Source organism: Chanodichthys erythropterus, chromosome 7, assembly GCF_024489055.1.
Source record: "Chanodichthys erythropterus isolate Z2021 chromosome 7, ASM2448905v1, whole genome shotgun sequence".
Classification (NCBI taxonomy): domain Eukaryota; kingdom Metazoa; phylum Chordata; class Actinopteri; order Cypriniformes; family Xenocyprididae; genus Chanodichthys; species Chanodichthys erythropterus.
In genome coordinates, this window is record NC_090227.1 from 42,384,726 (window position 1) to 42,402,123 (window position 17,398).

The window sequence follows — 17,398 nt, forward strand, 5'->3', positions numbered from 1 at the left end:
AATGAACAGTGATGTGGAACTGGCATCTTTTCTTCTCAACAGGTGAGGACACAAACACAACTTTAAATAACAGTTCACAGTTTCATTTACAGCATACATAATCCACAATGCTAGAGTTATTAATATAATAATAATAATAATAATAATAATAATTTTTATTTTATAATAATTTTTTTTGCAAGTTACCTGACTTTCGAAATGTTGTACATTGTGCCTTTTGAAGCTAATTCAGCACCTTGGAATATGTGTTAAAATACATAAAGGGATAGTTAAAAATGAAAATTCTGTCATCACTCACTCTCAAGTTGCTGAACAATTTATTTCTCTGCTGAACAAAAAATAAGATATTTTGAAGAATGTTGATAATCAAACAGTTGTTGAGCCCCATTGACTTCCATAGTTGGGGAAAAATACTATGGCACTCAATGTGGACCAGAAACTTTTTGGTTACGAACATTCTTCAAAATTTCTTCTTTTGTGTTGAGGACAACAAAGAAATTCATACAGATCTAGAACAATTTGAGGATTTACTCAATTATGACAGAATTTTCCCTTTAAAAAGACAATGTTTATTTGATGTCTTCAGTCAGTTTTTATAGAGATGAATCACTAAGAATGTTTATATGTACCTTAAAAAAAACACTGGAAATACTGACCTTGTATACATTTGAGTGCAATGATCTTATATATACATTTAAAGCTTCTTATCAACATACCATAGATCTGTTTGCAAAAAATAAATAAATAAAAAATGCTGTTTCTAGTTCTAGTTTTGTCTAATATTGCACATGCTGTATTTTATTAGACATACAATAAACAATGACCAAATGTACTTTGCTAACAGGATTCAGTGTGAAAAAAAAACAGACTTTCAGAGTAACCGCTTCAAAAACTTCAGAGAAAATCTCACCTGGGTCTTTCAGGTATGGGAAATTTAGTTTTGTATTTATTGTTCAGATTTATACTATAATAAACAAATAGGTTTTTCAACAAATGTAAAATCATGTATTTTTATTGTAAAAGGACAACTAATTAATGTATTCAGCATTTGCCTTAGAATTTTAGTTGTGTACACATCCATATGTCAACAATGCTAGACTCATATATTTTCATGTTGGTAGATGAGTAGCTTCAATAAACTTGTATAACAATATCCACAATTCTGTATGATCTGTATTTTATGTATGATTTGGGGCGCAGTCATATTGACATTCTGTAATGTTAATTTTGCCTACCTTAAAACTAGTCTGTGTGTTACGTCTACTACCTTTGTCTAAGAGGTTATGCGCCTGTTAAATTGCATATAGACAAACACTATTTTGTCATTTAACTAGGCACTTTTAATAATTTTACCTAAAATTATTGCATAAATAGTTTTCTCAAGCTAACTGGTGTTTTTATTTTTTATTTTATACCATTGCTGTTTGTAGTTTCACATTATCACAGTTTCATTAATGCTTTTACTTCTGCTTGTCTATAATTTGTTTAACCAAATGTTTAATATGTTGTACCCATCTTTGTTTTTATGCTTTTAGGGCCTTGAGCAAAAAATAATTACATTCCTAAAGAATGAGCTGGAAAAGTTTAAGAAAATACTAAAAAAAGAGAACACCCAATACTTTGTACAGGACTTCATAGAGGATATGTATAGTATCAAAGAAGCAGCTCTTGATATCACTCTCCACTTCCTAAAAATGATGAAGCAAGATGAACTTGCAGATACTCTAAAAGGTAAGAGGCTCACAACCATCTGTCATGTTGTCACTTAAAGTCAGGAGAGAAATGTAGGATCAAGTATTTTTTTTTATGTTCGTGTATTTAGATGAGCTTGTCTTCATTTATCAACGACAACTTAAATCGAACCTGAAGAAGAAGCATCAATGTGTGTTTGAAGGAATTGCAAAGCAAGGTGACTCCACACTTCTGAATAGCATCTACACAGATCTCTATATCACTCAGGGTGGCAGTGAACGAGTCAATACTGAACATGAAGTAAGACAGATTGAGATTTCCAGGCGTGCTGAATCACAAGAGATACCGATTGAATGCACAAATTTGTTTGAATCACCTGAACAAGGCAAGGAGATCAGAACTGTATTGACTAAAGGAGTTGCTGGCATTGGTAAATCCATCTCTGTGCAAAAGTTTATTCTGGATTGGGCTGAAGAAAAAGAAAATCAAGATATCAGCTTCATATTTCCTCTTCCATTCAGAGAGATGAACTTAAAGGAGGAAGGAAACCAAAGTCTGATGAACCTTGTAAGTCAGTTTTTCCCAGAGGTAAAAGGATTGAATCTTACAAGAAATGATAAATTCAAAGTCCTGTTCATTCTTGATGGATTGGATGAATGTCGCCTTCCTTTAAACTTTAAGGACAATGAGACGTGGCGTGACGTATCATCACCAGCCTCACTGGATGTTCTCCTAACTAACCTCATCAGGGGAAATCTGCTTCCTTCTGCTCTCATCTGGATCACCACCAGACCAGCCGCTGCCAGTAAGATTCCTCCCTACTGTATAGACCGAGTGACAGAGGTCAGAGGGTTCAATGATGAACAAAAGGAGGAGTACTTCAGAAAAAGGTTCACAGATAAGAAAATGGCCAACACAATCATTGATCATGTTAAAAAATCAAAGAGTCTCTTTATCATGTGCCACATCCCAGTCTTCTGCTGGATTTCAGCCACTGTTCTCCAGAACATTTTGGAAGAGAAATTAAATAATCCAAAATTTCAGACTGAGGACGCCTCTAAAACACTGCAGGAATCAAATACTGAAGACATTCCCAAGACTCTGACACAAATGTACACACACTTTCTCCGCTTTCAGATCCAGCAGAGCCGCCGAAAGTATGAGGGAGAATACACACCAGATGTTTCCTGGGATAAAGATGCCATCCTTTCACTGGGGAAACTGGCATTTCGACAGCTGGAAAGAAACAACCTGATTTTCTATGACGCAGACCTGGAAGCCTGTGGTATTGATGCCTCTAAAGCATCATTGTACTCAGGCATGTGTACCCAGATCTTTAAGGAGGAAACGGGGATCATTCTTGATACCATGTACTGCTTTGTTCACATGAGCATTCAAGAGTTTATTGCAGCCCTTTATGCACATCTGTTTCTAGACATCAACAAGAAAAATGTGTTTGATCAAGAGTCTACAGAACAACGAAACAAAAATGAAGCCATGATTGATTTGCTGGAAGCTGCAGTGGACAAGGCGCTCGAGAGTGACATTGGACATCTGGATCTTTTCCTTCGATTCCTTCTTGGTCTGTCACTTGAGTCTAATTGTCCACTCTTACGAGGACTGTTGACACAGCAAGACAGCAATGACCAGAGCAAAGAGGACATAGTTCAGTACATCAAGAAAAAGTTGGGAGAAAATTTATCTCCAGAAAGGTCCATCAATCTGTTCTACTGTCTGAATGAACTGAATGACCAAACTCTGGTTAAAGACATTCAAACACAACTTAGCAAAGGAAGTCTCTCATCTGCTGACCTTTCACCTGCCCAGTGGTCTGCTTTGGCCTTTGTGTTGTTGACATCAGAGAAGGAGCTGGAGGTCTTTGAGCTTCAGAAATTTAAGAAATCAGACGAGTGTCTCATTAGACTATCAGCGGTCATCAAAACCTCCAAAAGAGCTCTGTAAGTCTTTTACTTTTTGCTTTCATCTGCATTGATTCTTAGTTGCATACAATACATGAATGTCTAACATCTATATAGTTCATTCATATCAGTAGTTTATTTATATTTTTTTCTTTAATGAATACATTGGAAATAAAGTCAAATGTTCCTATTTTATTATAATTTTAGTATATAAGTATTATAAATTTTATGTAGAAAAATCTGTAATCTGTAATTCCTTTGTAGGTTAAATGACTGTAACTTAACAGACAACAGCTGTTCAGCTCTGGCTACAGTTCTTGGATCAGATACCAATCTGAAAGAGTTGAACATGAACAATAATAATCTGAAGAATTCAGGAGTGGAGCTGCTTTGCACTGGACTGAAGGGTGTGAAGTGTATATTGGAGACACTTTGGTAAGTTGTGTGATGTAACAATTAGGACAAAGGGAAATGTTGTGAATTCATTGTGGTCAGTTATAAATATTTGTACGAGGTAATATACTAGGTCGACAAATCTGTTCATCCTATGAAAATTCAGTGCAATCAAGATCAAGGTGTCTTTTATTATTATTCCACAGTTTAATTCTTTTATTATTATTCCACAGTTTAATAGGTAAATGAATTTATCACGGAACCACAAACTTAACACTTTTGAAAATCCAGCATTTAGTTTATCATGATAAGAGCTCATTGTCACATGTATTAAAATGACGGCGTTCTTCTTCCATGAAGGGATTTGGAGTCACCTCACTTGTTTCCAGGTGGACCATTAACATCCTGTAGAATTCAACCAACCAGATGACAACTTAAAAAAAATCCTGAAGTGTTTCCAGTTAACAGTTGACATATGCATCAGTTGTTCAGCCAACTGTCCATGGGCGATTTATTAAAACCATTTAAAATCATAATACAACATTGCATAATGCTATCATTCTTAAATCTACACTTACACGAGAATACAATACAAGTTTACAGTGTGCATGTGTGCTTAACTTTGATGTTCACATATTCTTGTTGAAGAAATTACAGTGGCTGTAGCATTTCAATCATAAAGAAGTGGCCAAATATTATTATTATTATTTAACTAATATTATATTTTTAATTATGCTGGTTGGCCAAAAACAAAGATTTGGTCATGCTGTGTAACAGCAACAATCACCAGACTGTTAGTGCCCTCTGCAGGCATTTGTTATATATTATGTACTTACAACATTTTAGGGGTAAAACACTCTTGATGTGTTTAAATATGCAGATTAGCTTGTTTTGGTTTAAAAGAAATCTACAGATGCAAAGAGACTGAGGGTAGTAGGCTTAAAACGAACACAATCTGAATGTGTATTTTGGAAGTTTTCTTTCCATTACAGTAAAAGAAGACAAATTTGAGCAAAAATAAACAAATTTGAAAACTGCTCACTACATGAAAGAAGTATTCCAATAACACAAAAAGAATAAAAGCGATTTATTGATTTGTGCAAAATAAACAAATTATTTTTGAAACTATGTCCCTCTCCTTGGTGCAGTCATTTATTCTAAATATATAAATACTTGAAAATAGTAGTGTAGGAAACATGCACATTGTTGCATTGATTCCTTTGCTGTTGCCTTCTCTTGTAATAAACCTAGTGAATACTATAGGCCCCGATATACTTCAAATTAAATCGAAGAACAAACTGATGTGATCTCATTTCGAACAAAATCAGGCAAAAACAAAGTTTGTTTTGTGTTCTTTTTGGAAGTTCGAAACGGCTTGCCAAAGCAAACTTTCAGGAAAAGTTCGCCTCAGCTGCAAAAAACCTTCGTACTACCATTGGTCTGTGACGGTAACGTAATAGGAGGTGTGTGCTGAGGCTCCGCCTTCATCCGCGTGGAAGTCTTCTCTGACTTATTTGATCTGTAGAGTTTGTTGAGGTAAGATCTCCGCGATTGAAAACGTGAACACACAGGATAGCCGCTTTATAGTACAAAATGAAGTGATGATGAAATGAGGCACTGACCCTGTTTTTCGTGTTTGATACTGTAAAGCTGCTTGATTTTAAGCAATCTATTGAATAAACATCTATTCTATATGCTATATAGCCTAAATAAACGTGACGTGACTGGAGTTCTAATTTGCAGAGCTCGTGCTAACATAACCATATTATGATCAGATACTTTTCTTATGCTTTCTATAAAAAAAATGCTTGCTGTTTTCTCATTTTTGTAGTGTTTATTTTGTTACTGAGAAGAAAGTGTACAGCACGTATTTACATATTCATCTAACTGTCGCTCTCAGCAGTGTGGGCGGTGTCAGATGTTTGATTACAGTATATCGCAGCTCACGCATTTCAAACTTCGTTTTACCCCTAAACGAAGAACAAAAAAGAACTTCGCTTGAAGTATATCGGAGCCTTAAAGAAGACAACGGTCTCTGTGTGAACTGATTTATAGAAATCTGTGGAGTATGAAACAATTGTGTGAGGGAATTAAGTGTGAGGGAATTAAAATAATTTAGTAAGGATGTCAGAGTTGTGTTAATATATCTAACGTTTTGTTTATTATTTTTTAAAAATAAATAATATGAGAAGTGCCCTTTTTTCCACTTGAGCCCCTGCCCCCCAAAATGTCTTTGCACATCCCTGGCTAAATCTACCGGATTTTTCAAATCAACAGGAACATCACAAACACCAGCAATTTCATACCGTGTTTTTGAAACTGTCTTTAGATCACTACAGTTTTAAAAAGAAAATACTCAGCAATGGTGTCATTTGCATTTAAAGGTACACACACCATATAAGTGCTTTTTTTTTCTCCCACCCAAAAATAGGCAGTTAAAACATGGTATAATATAAAATCCACAGTGTTTTTTAAGCTGAAATTTCACAGACACATTCTGGGGATACCTGAGACTTATATTAAATGTTGTAAAAAGGGGCATAATAGGTCACCCTTAACAGAAATTGTATGAGATCAAATTTTTATAGATTTTAAACAGGAGTATCACTAATGGCTGGAAAGTAAAAGGATCAAATAATCTTTTAAGATTGTAGTCTGCTGATCTCTTCTCTACTTCCTACAGTTAATGGTACAGTTGTGTATCTTCATCATGTTTTGTAATATTTCATTTAGGCTCAGTAAGTGTGATCTAACAAAGGAAAGCTGTTCAGCTCTTGCTCCAGTTCTCAGTTCAGACTCCAGCGATCTGAAGGATCTTGACCTGAGCAATAATAATCTGGAGGATTCAGGAGTGAAGCTGCTTTGTGATGGACTGAAAAATAACTGTAAACTGGAGAAAATCAGGTGAGATGATTTCTAACATATTAAAGGTCTCCGGGCATTTTGTTTGCCTCTATATCCTATTTTTTTACTATTTTCTATTATGTACAAGAAAGAAAATATAATTTACAAACCATTTCCTTTAGGGTAGAGGTGCCCAAACTTTTTACAACAGAGGGCCAAAAATCAAACCTGATCACGGTCTGTGGGCTGAAAGTAAAAGTTACATTTTTTCAAAATGTTATATTAAAAGTCGTTAACTATCATAATTTACTCATTTAACTATCCCAGTTTTCAGTACAGTGAATCTTTATTGCTGTTTTTAATGTTTTAGTTACTTTTAAACACCAACTGACATCTAAAAAAAGAAACTAAGTGAACATTTAAACAAATAAATGAACTTGAAAAAATAAGAAACTAAATTAATCCACAAATAATTAAAAAATAATGCAAAGTAGATTTGTATTTCAGACAACATATAAACTGTTAACAGTAAACAAAACATTTACTGGTTAAAATATAAATTAAGTCAATTATGTCAAGGGAATAACCATCTTTAAATTAAGCATATTAATTAAATAACTTAATGGCATTTATTACATGACTCTCTAATATGTGATTCTGAAGTAAATACTACACTGGTTTTATTACTGGATGAATCAGTGTTTTACAAATAATCTTTTGAATGAATGATTCAGTGACAATTACAATTTTTTTATCATTTGTTTGTCGCTACCTAGTGGTATAATAGTGTAATGATATAATCTTTATTTGAGGTAACGTGCTACATCAAGGTTATTTGCTCTATTTTGATTGCTATTATAGACCTCTATATTTATATCCAAACTATAAACCTTAATCCAATTAATTCTGTGATAATCTGAATGATTGTAAGAAAGAAATAATTAAGAAGAAATAAATAAAGAAATAAAGTTGTCTTAAGGTGTGAGAACGCTGGCGCGCTACTGCTGCCGCTTCACGCTGGTGCTTGTTCGTCTGTCTGTTTGACTGTCTGCCGATACGTTTTTGGATTCGTTTCTACTGACTTAAACAGATCTGATTAACTGGATTCTTTTCTGGATTACTTTCTTCACTTTAAAGTTTTGAACGACTGCCCTGGCATTTTCGCGATCCTGTCACACTGATCGGCTACGAGCCCTCTCCATTCCTACTCACATCCTTCCCGACATCTGGCAAGGTGAGTCTCCACTCTCTCTGTCATTTGTGGTGTAAGTCCTCGGTATGGTTGGGTAGCCTTCCCTTCTGTGGATTGTGTGGATTGTGTTTCGGTTCGGTTCTGGCTAACGTAGTTAAACCGACAGTTGATATATGGGTCTGCTGAATACTTTTATGAGTGAATGTCTGCGCAAACTGCTGCCGCTGCTCTCTGACGGCTTCATCTATTTTATTCCGTTGTTTGATTACTGATTTCTCTGGTCGTTTTAACAAACTGCACCTGAGGACTGTTTTTCCCAAATAGAAAACTTCAACTTTTCAGTAACTCTAACTGGGCTGACGGTTTGATCACGGCCTTTTGGTGTCGCTTACTTCTCAAGGAGTCATCCAGGAGTTTGTTTGCAACAATGTGGATCAGCCGACTTCTCTTGTGGATTATACTTTATTTCATTTACCATCCAGTGACATCGATATTTCAATATACAGCGGCAGAACTTTTCTCACTGCGATTTTGTGTCATCGAACCTCCGCTGACCCTTAAGTCTCACCAGGATATTATATACTATCCTCGCCAGAAGTACATCCATCGCGGGTCACGACGGAACTATATCTATGACGATTCTGGTCCAATACGATCGTTCTGGTCATCTACCTCGCATCCACCAAAGAAATCAAAACGGACTGTTGATCACAGTGTGTTAGCCAACGTAACCAGGACAACTAGTACCAAATCAGTTAAGAACGATCTAACTTTTGGTTTATTCAACATTCGCTCATTAACAAATAAAGGACCTCTTATATACGATCTCTTGAATGACAACAAGTTTGATTTCCTCTGCTTGACTGAAACATGGCAACAACCTCACGATTTCTCTCAGCTTAATCAAACTCTTCCTCCCGGCTTTGCTTACACCTGTCAACCCCGTGCCTCTGGCCGAGGAGGAGGGCTTGCGATCCTTTATAATGAGAAATGGAAAGTCTCTCCCATAACTGTGCCTTTGTATGAATCATTTGAATCCACTGTCTTACAAATTAATGGACTTGTTCCTACTGTTATAGCTACTATCTATCGCCCGCCCAGGAGCAATTCTAATTTTTTAAATGACTTTTCTGTATTTTTAACTATACTGTGTTCTGCATCTCACAATGTTATTATATTGGGTGATTTTAATATACACATGGATAATGTCAATAACACTCTCACCAGAGATTTTATATCATGTCTTGACAGTTTTGGATTACAACAATTTGTTGATTTTCCGACCCACTGTAAAGGTCATACTCTTGACCTTATTTGTTGCTCTGGTGTAGCCCCTTCTAACTGTCTAGCATTGGACTTGCCCGCATCAGATCACAAGTTAATATCATTCAGTGTTAACTTAATGGTAGAAAAAACCAACATGGGTCGTTCCATCTCATTTCGGAATGTTAAGAACATTGATCTATCTGCTCTCTCTGATGGGCTTGATAATTTCCTCATGAGAGATGTATTTTTCACTCCAGATGACTTAGTTTCCCACTATAATGAGGGACTGCATTGTGTGTTCGATAAGTTTGCACCTCTAAAAACTCGAACTGTATATTTTTCTCATTCTGCACCTTGGTTTACATCAGGACTGAGGCAACTTAAAACTAAGGGACGTCGCTTGGAACGTCTATGCATTAAAACTGGACTTACTATTCATAAACAGATGTACGCAGATCACATGCTCTCCTACAAGAATGCTCTTTTGACTGCTAAATCCAATTATTATTCCGCTATAATTAGGTCAGATGAAGGGAACACCAGATCCTTGTTTACCACAGTAAATAACATCTTACGGCCTCCTGATACCCTTCCTTCCCACCTATACTCTAGTGACTTGTGTAATAAATTTATGACCTTTTTTACAACTAAAATCGACAATATACATCAACAATTGACGCCTCAAAATAGCATGGCATGTGATCTGCCTTTTCTGCTTTATCATGACTCACCTCTCTCTTCATTTAATAGTTTTGAACTTCCGACTGTTGATGAAATATTATGTCTTATACGACAATCTAAGTCTTCCACCTGTCAGTTAGATCCTCTCCCTACTCACTTGGTTAAAGCCTGCTCATCCACTTTATCTGGTATAGTAACCGATATTATACACTCTTCTCTAACTTCTGGGATTGTTCCTTCATCTTTTAAAGTTGCTGTTATAACTCCAAGACTCAAGAAACCGGGAGCCGATCCTAACAATTTTTCCAACTTCCGCCCAATTTCCAATTTACCTTTTCTTTCAAAAATCTTGGAAAAAGTTGTTGCATCTCAGATTCATGCTCACCTTTTAAAAAATAGCCTGTTTGAAAAATTCCAGTCTGGTTTTCGGCCAATGCATAGTACTGAGACTGCCATGGTAAAAGTCGTCAATGATTTGCTGATGGCAGCTGATTCTGGACTATTAACTATACTTATCTTACTTGATTTAAGTGCAGCCTTTGACACAATTTCCCATCAAGTTCTCTTAAATAGATTACTCTCTATAGGTATCACTGGTGTTCCTCTCTCCTGGTTCAGATCCTATCTTTCCGGACGCACTCAATTTGTTCAGCTCAAAAATTTCAGGTCTTACTCTTCTTCTGTTACCACTGGTGTTCCTCAAGGCTCTGTTCTGGGCCCTCTTTTATTTATCATTTATTTATTACCCCTTGGTTACATCTTCAGGAAATATGGCATTAGTTTTCATTGCTATGCGGACGACACCCAGCTCTACTTATCATCCAAGCCAAATTCTACTCTTCTGTCTTCTTCTCTCTCAGATTGTTTAGAAGAGATTAAATCCTGGTTTTCACACAATTTTCTCAAGTTGAATACTGATAAAACAGAGGTTCTTCTTGTTGGCACTAAATCCAATTTGTCCAAATCCAATAGCTTTTCAATTTCAATTGATAATTCTATAATCTCTCCATCTTCTCAGGTTAAGAGTCTGGGTGTCATCCTCGATAGTACTTTGTCTTTTGAAACACACGTCAATAATATTACTCGGTCTGCATATTTTCACCTACGTAACATCAGCCGTCTTCGTCCATTTCTCACATCCAATTCCACAGCCATTCTTGTACACGCTCTAGTCACCTCACGCATTGATTACTGTAATTCTCTTTTATTTGGGTTACCCCACAAACTCCTTCATAAACTTCAGTTGGTCCAGAACTCAGCTGCCCGCATAATTACTAGAACCTCTTCCATTGAGCATATCTCTCCTGTTCTCTATCATTTACATTGGCTTCCTGTTAAATATCGGGTAGAGTACAAGATTCTACTTCTCACTTTCAAAGCTCTTCATAATCTTGCACCCTCATATCTCTCCGAACTGCTTCACATCTACACTCCTATGCGTACACTTCGATCTTCCTCTTCTGTCTCTTTTGCTGTACCTTCTGTTCGTTTAGTCACTATGGGGTCCAGGGCATTCAGCTGTGCTGCTCCACGTCTCTGGAATTCTCTACCACTATCCCTACAACAAAGTGATTGTCTTGTTACTTTTAAATCACGTCTTAAAACCTACTTATTTAAATTAGCTTTCTCTGACCAGTTTTAAATATTGTATGTTAGCTGTTGCTTTGTTTGTATTGTGTCTCGATTTGTTTATAACTACCTTTTACTGTACGGTGTCCTTGAGTGTTTTGAAAGGCGCCTTTAAATAAAATGTATTATTATTATTATTATAATAATACTGTTTGGTGAAAAAGCTGTTTTGGAGCTGTTTCCAATATATGACAACTACTCTTTCTGGATCAGAACGCAGATCTTAATGTTCGGTGTGATTTTTGTCAAAGGTTTAATAGTCACAGGAGAATTGTAGGAATAAGATTGCCTGGGCTTTTAACATTTAATTGTGCGGCTCTATAGCACAGTGTATATTCTAATGTTCCCATGTATGCATAATATGAGGATAAAAACAACAACAAAAAAGAACTTTATTAAAAACTAAAGCATGCATTTATGCATAATAATGTACACTGCGTTCCAAATTATTATGCAAGTGACATATCAGTAAGATTTCAGTACAATAAACATTCAGATTTTAGTTTTTCTAAGAAAATGATTGTTTGTTTATTTATCCATGTCTTTTTAGATAACTGGTATCAGTCTCAGACAAAATAATTTGCCAGATCTATGAAAACCCTACTTAGAGGTTGTTCCACATTATTAAGCAAGTCACAGTTCTCATGCAATATGGGGAGGAAGAAAGATCTTTCTGAAGATGAAAAGCATGAAATGGTGCAATGTTGTGCAAAAGGCATGAAAACAACTAATATTGTGTGAAACTGAATGGAGATTATCAAATTATCATAAGATTTCTGAGAGATTTAGATACATTTAATTTAAAAATTAAATGTATTAAAAGGGCAGCTATAAAAAAAAAAGCCAGTATTGAGCAGCAAACAGGTATTTGAAGCTTCTGGTGTCTCTGGAGTCTCAAGAAACTCTCCATGCAGGCTGGCAGTTGTGCATAAAGATACATTTTAGCCACTCTAAACCAAACCTCACAAAGAGAAATGTTTACAGTGGGTTTAGAAATACATGAAGACTCATTTTTAAATAGTTTTATTCACTGACTAATGCCGTACTACAATGGATGGTCTAAACAGATGGATTTCTGGATGGTTGGTGAATGGCCACTACGTTCCAACAAGACTGTGACGTCAGCAAGGAGCTGGCAGGTGATGATTTGGGCTGGAATATTGGGAAGTGAGATGGAAGGTCCCTTTAGGGTCTCTGAGGGTATTAAAATGACTTTTTCAAGATATGTGGAGTTCATAACTGGCCATTTTCAGCTATGACATAAAAAGGAGGATAGTGCCTTCTGAAATACAATGCACTATGCACTATCCCATGCTGCAAAAAAACACCACAGCAATAAAACTGTTTGAAAATGTATTTGTACACCCACTGTAAATGTTTCTCGTTGTGAGGTTTGGTTTGGAGTGGCTGAAATGCATCTTTACGCAAAACTGCCAATAAAGTTGTCTTAAGGTGTGAGAACGCTGGCGCGCTACTGCTGCCGCTTCACGCTGGTGCTTGTTCGTCTGTCTGTTTGACTGTCTGCCGATACGTTTTTGGATTCGTTTCTACTGACTTAAACAGATCTGATTATCTGGATTCTTTTCTGGATTACTTTCTTCACTTTAAAGTTTTGAACGACTGCCCTGGCATTTTCGCGATCCTGTCACACTGATCGGCTACGAGCCCTCTCCATTCCTACTCACATCCTTCCCGACATCTGGCAAGGTGAGTCTCCACTCTCTCTGTCATTTGTGGTGTAAGTCCTCGGTATGGTTGGGTAGCCTTCCCTTCTGTGGATTGTGTGGATTGTGTTTCGGTTCGGTTCTGGCTAACGTAGTTAAACCGACAGTTGATATATGGGTCTGCTGAATACTTTTATGAGTGAATGTCTGCGCAAACTGCTGCCGCTGCTCTCTGACGGCTTCATCTATTTTATTCCGTTGTTTGATTACTGATTTCTCTGGTCGTTTTAACAAACTGCACCTGAGGACTGTTTTTCCCAAATAGAAAACTTCAACTTTTCAGTAACTCTAACTGGGCTGACGGTTTGATCACGGCCTTTTGGTGTCGCTTACTTCTCAAGGAGTCATCCAGGAGTTTGTTTGCAACAATGTGGATCAGCCGACTTCTCTTGTGGATTATACTTTATTTCATTTACCATCCAGTGACATCGATATTTCAATATACAGCGGCAGAACTTTTCTCACTGCGATTTTGTGTCATCGAACCTCCGCTGACCCTTAAGTCTCACCAGGATATTATATACTATCCTCGCCAGAAGTACATCCATCGCGGGTCACGACGGAACTATATCTATGACGATTCTGGTCCAATACGATCGTTCTGGTCATCTACCTCGCATCCACCAAAGAAATCAAAACGGACTGTTGATCACAGTGTGTTAGCCAACGTAACCAGGACAACTAGTACCAAATCAGTTAAGAACGATCTAACTTTTGGTTTATTCAACATTCGCTCATTAACAAATAAAGGACCTCTTATATACGATCTCTTGAATGACAACAAGTTTGATTTCCTCTGCTTGACTGAAACATGGCAACAACCTCACGATTTCTCTCAGCTTAATCAAACTCTTCCTCCCGGCTTTGCTTACACCTGTCAACCCCGTGCCTCTGGCCGAGGAGGAGGGCTTGCGATCCTTTATAATGAGAAATGGAAAGTCTCTCCCATAACTGTGCCTTTGTATGAATCATTTGAATCCACTGTCTTACAAATTAATGGACTTGTTCCTACTGTTATAGCTACTATCTATCGCCCGCCCAGGAGCAATTCTAATTTTTTAAATGACTTTTCTGTATTTTTAACTATACTGTGTTCTGCATCTCACAATGTTATTATATTGGGTGATTTTAATATACACATGGATAATGTCAATAACACTCTCACCAGAGATTTTATATCATGTCTTGACAGTTTTGGATTACAACAATTTGTTGATTTTCCGACCCACTGTAAAGGTCATACTCTTGACCTTATTTGTTGCTCTGGTGTAGCCCCTTCTAACTGTCTAGCATTGGACTTGCCCGCATCAGATCACAAGTTAATATCATTCAGTGTTAACTTAATGGTAGAAAAAACCAACATGGGTCGTTCCATCTCATTTCGGAATGTTAAGAACATTGATCTATCTGCTCTCTCTGATGGGCTTGATAATTTCCTCATGAGAGATGTATTTTTCACTCCAGATGACTTAGTTTCCCACTATAATGAGGGACTGCATTGTGTGTTCGATAAGTTTGCACCTCTAAAAACTCGAACTGTATATTTTTCTCATTCTGCACCTTGGTTTACATCAGGACTGAGGCAACTTAAAACTAAGGGACGTCGCTTGGAACGTCTATGCATTAAAACTGGACTTACTATTCATAAACAGATGTACGCAGATCACATGCTCTCCTACAAGAATGCTCTTTTGACTGCTAAATCCAATTATTATTCCGCTATAATTAGGTCAGATGAAGGGAACACCAGATCCTTGTTTACCACAGTAAATAACATCTTACGGCCTCCTGATACCCTTCCTTCCCACCTATACTCTAGTGACTTGTGTAATAAATTTATGACCTTTTTTACAACTAAAATCGACAATATACATCAACAATTGACGCCTCAAAATAGCATGGCATGTGATCTGCCTTTTCTGCTTTATCATGACTCACCTCTCTCTTCATTTAATAGTTTTGAACTTCCGACTGTTGATGAAATATTATGTCTTATACGACAATCTAAGTCTTCCACCTGTCAGTTAGATCCTCTCCCTACTCACTTGGTTAAAGCCTGCTCATCCACTTTATCTGGTATAGTAACCGATATTATACACTCTTCTCTAACTTCTGGGATTGTTCCTTCATCTTTTAAAGTTGCTGTTATAACTCCAAGACTCAAGAAACCGGGAGCCGATCCTAACAATTTTTCCAACTTCCGCCCAATTTCCAATTTACCTTTTCTTTCAAAAATCTTGGAAAAAGTTGTTGCATCTCAGATTCATGCTCACCTTTTAAAAAATAGCCTGTTTGAAAAATTCCAGTCTGGTTTTCGGCCAATGCATAGTACTGAGACTGCCATGGTAAAAGTCGTCAATGATTTGCTGATGGCAGCTGATTCTGGACTATTAACTATACTTATCTTACTTGATTTAAGTGCAGCCTTTGACACAATTTCCCATCAAGTTCTCTTAAATAGATTACTCTCTATAGGTATCACTGGTGTTCCTCTCTCCTGGTTCAGATCCTATCTTTCCGGACGCACTCAATTTGTTCAGCTCAAAAATTTCAGGTCTTACTCTTCTTCTGTTACCACTGGTGTTCCTCAAGGCTCTGTTCTGGGCCCTCTTTTATTTATCATTTATTTATTACCCCTTGGTTACATCTTCAGGAAATATGGCATTAGTTTTCATTGCTATGCGGACGACACCCAGCTCTACTTATCATCCAAGCCAAATTCTACTCTTCTGTCTTCTTCTCTCTCAGATTGTTTAGAAGAGATTAAATCCTGGTTTTCACACAATTTTCTCAAGTTGAATACTGATAAAACAGAGGTTCTTCTTGTTGGCACTAAATCCAATTTGTCCAAATCCAATAGCTTTTCAATTTCAATTGATAATTCTATAATCTCTCCATCTTCTCAGGTTAAGAGTCTGGGTGTCATCCTCGATAGTACTTTGTCTTTTGAAACACACGTCAATAATATTACTCGGTCTGCATATTTTCACCTACGTAACATCAGCCGTCTTCGTCCATTTCTCACATCCAATTCCACAGCCATTCTTGTACACGCTCTAGTCACCTCACGCATTGATTACTGTAATTCTCTTTTATTTGGGTTACCCCACAAACTCCTTCATAAACTTCAGTTGGTCCAGAACTCAGCTGCCCGCATAATTACTAGAACCTCTTCCATTGAGCATATCTCTCCTGTTCTCTATCATTTACATTGGCTTCCTGTTAAATATCGGGTAGAGTACAAGATTCTACTTCTCACTTTCAAAGCTCTTCATAATCTTGCACCCTCATATCTCTCCGAACTGCTTCACATCTACACTCCTATGCGTACACTTCGATCTTCCTCTTCTGTCTCTTTTGCTGTACCTTCTGTTCGTTTAGTCACTATGGGGTCCAGGGCATTCAGCTGTGCTGCTCCACGTCTCTGGAATTCTCTACCACTATCCCTACAACAAAGTGATTGTCTTGTTACTTTTAAATCACGTCTTAAAACCTACTTATTTAAATTAGCTTTCTCTGACCAGTTTTAAATATTGTATGTTAGCTGTTGCTTTGTTTGTATTGTGTCTCGATTTGTTTATAACTACCTTTTACTGTACGGTGTCCTTGAGTGTTTTGAAAGGCGCCTTTAAATAAAATGTATTATTATTATTATTATAATAATACTGTTTGGTGAAAAGGCTGTTTTGGAGCTGTTTGCTATATATGACAACTCTTTCTGGATCAGAATGCAGATCGTAATGTTCGGTGTGATTTCTGTCAAAGGTTTAATAGTCACAGGAGAATTGTAATTTAGGAATAAGATTGTGTGGGCTTTTAACATTTAATTGTGCAGCTCTATAGCACAGTGTAAATTCTACAAATGTTCCCAGGTATGCATAATATGAGGATGAAAACAACAACAAAAAAGAACTTTCTTAAAAAATGAAGCATGCATTTATGCATAATAATGTACACTGCGTTCCAAATTATTATGCAAGTGACATATCAGTAAGATTTCAGTACAATAAACATTCAGATTTTAGTTTTTCTAAGAAAATGATTGTTTGTTTATTTAT

At 36.7% G+C, this 17,398-nt stretch overlaps 1 protein-coding gene across 3 annotated transcripts in view; it reads left to right on the plus strand.

Moving 5' to 3' along the window:
- Positions 1-845: 845 nt before the first annotated feature.
- Positions 846-17,398, plus strand: part of LOC137023479 (protein NLRC5-like) — a 93,348-nt gene continuing 76,795 nt past the window's right edge. Inside the window, exons 1-4 of one of the 3 annotated variants that reach the window (XM_067390644.1) lie at positions 846-923; positions 1,536-1,731; positions 1,823-3,650; positions 6,738-6,908. In XM_067390644.1, the coding sequence (XP_067246745.1) occupies positions 1,644-1,731; positions 1,823-3,650; positions 6,738-6,908 (2,087 nt within the window). In that variant the 5' untranslated portion in view covers positions 846-923; positions 1,536-1,643. Of the gene's footprint in view, positions 924-1,535; positions 1,732-1,822; positions 3,651-6,371; positions 6,909-17,398 lie in introns of those variants that run through there. The other 2 variants (XM_067390642.1, XM_067390643.1) reach the window with 2 other exon arrangements.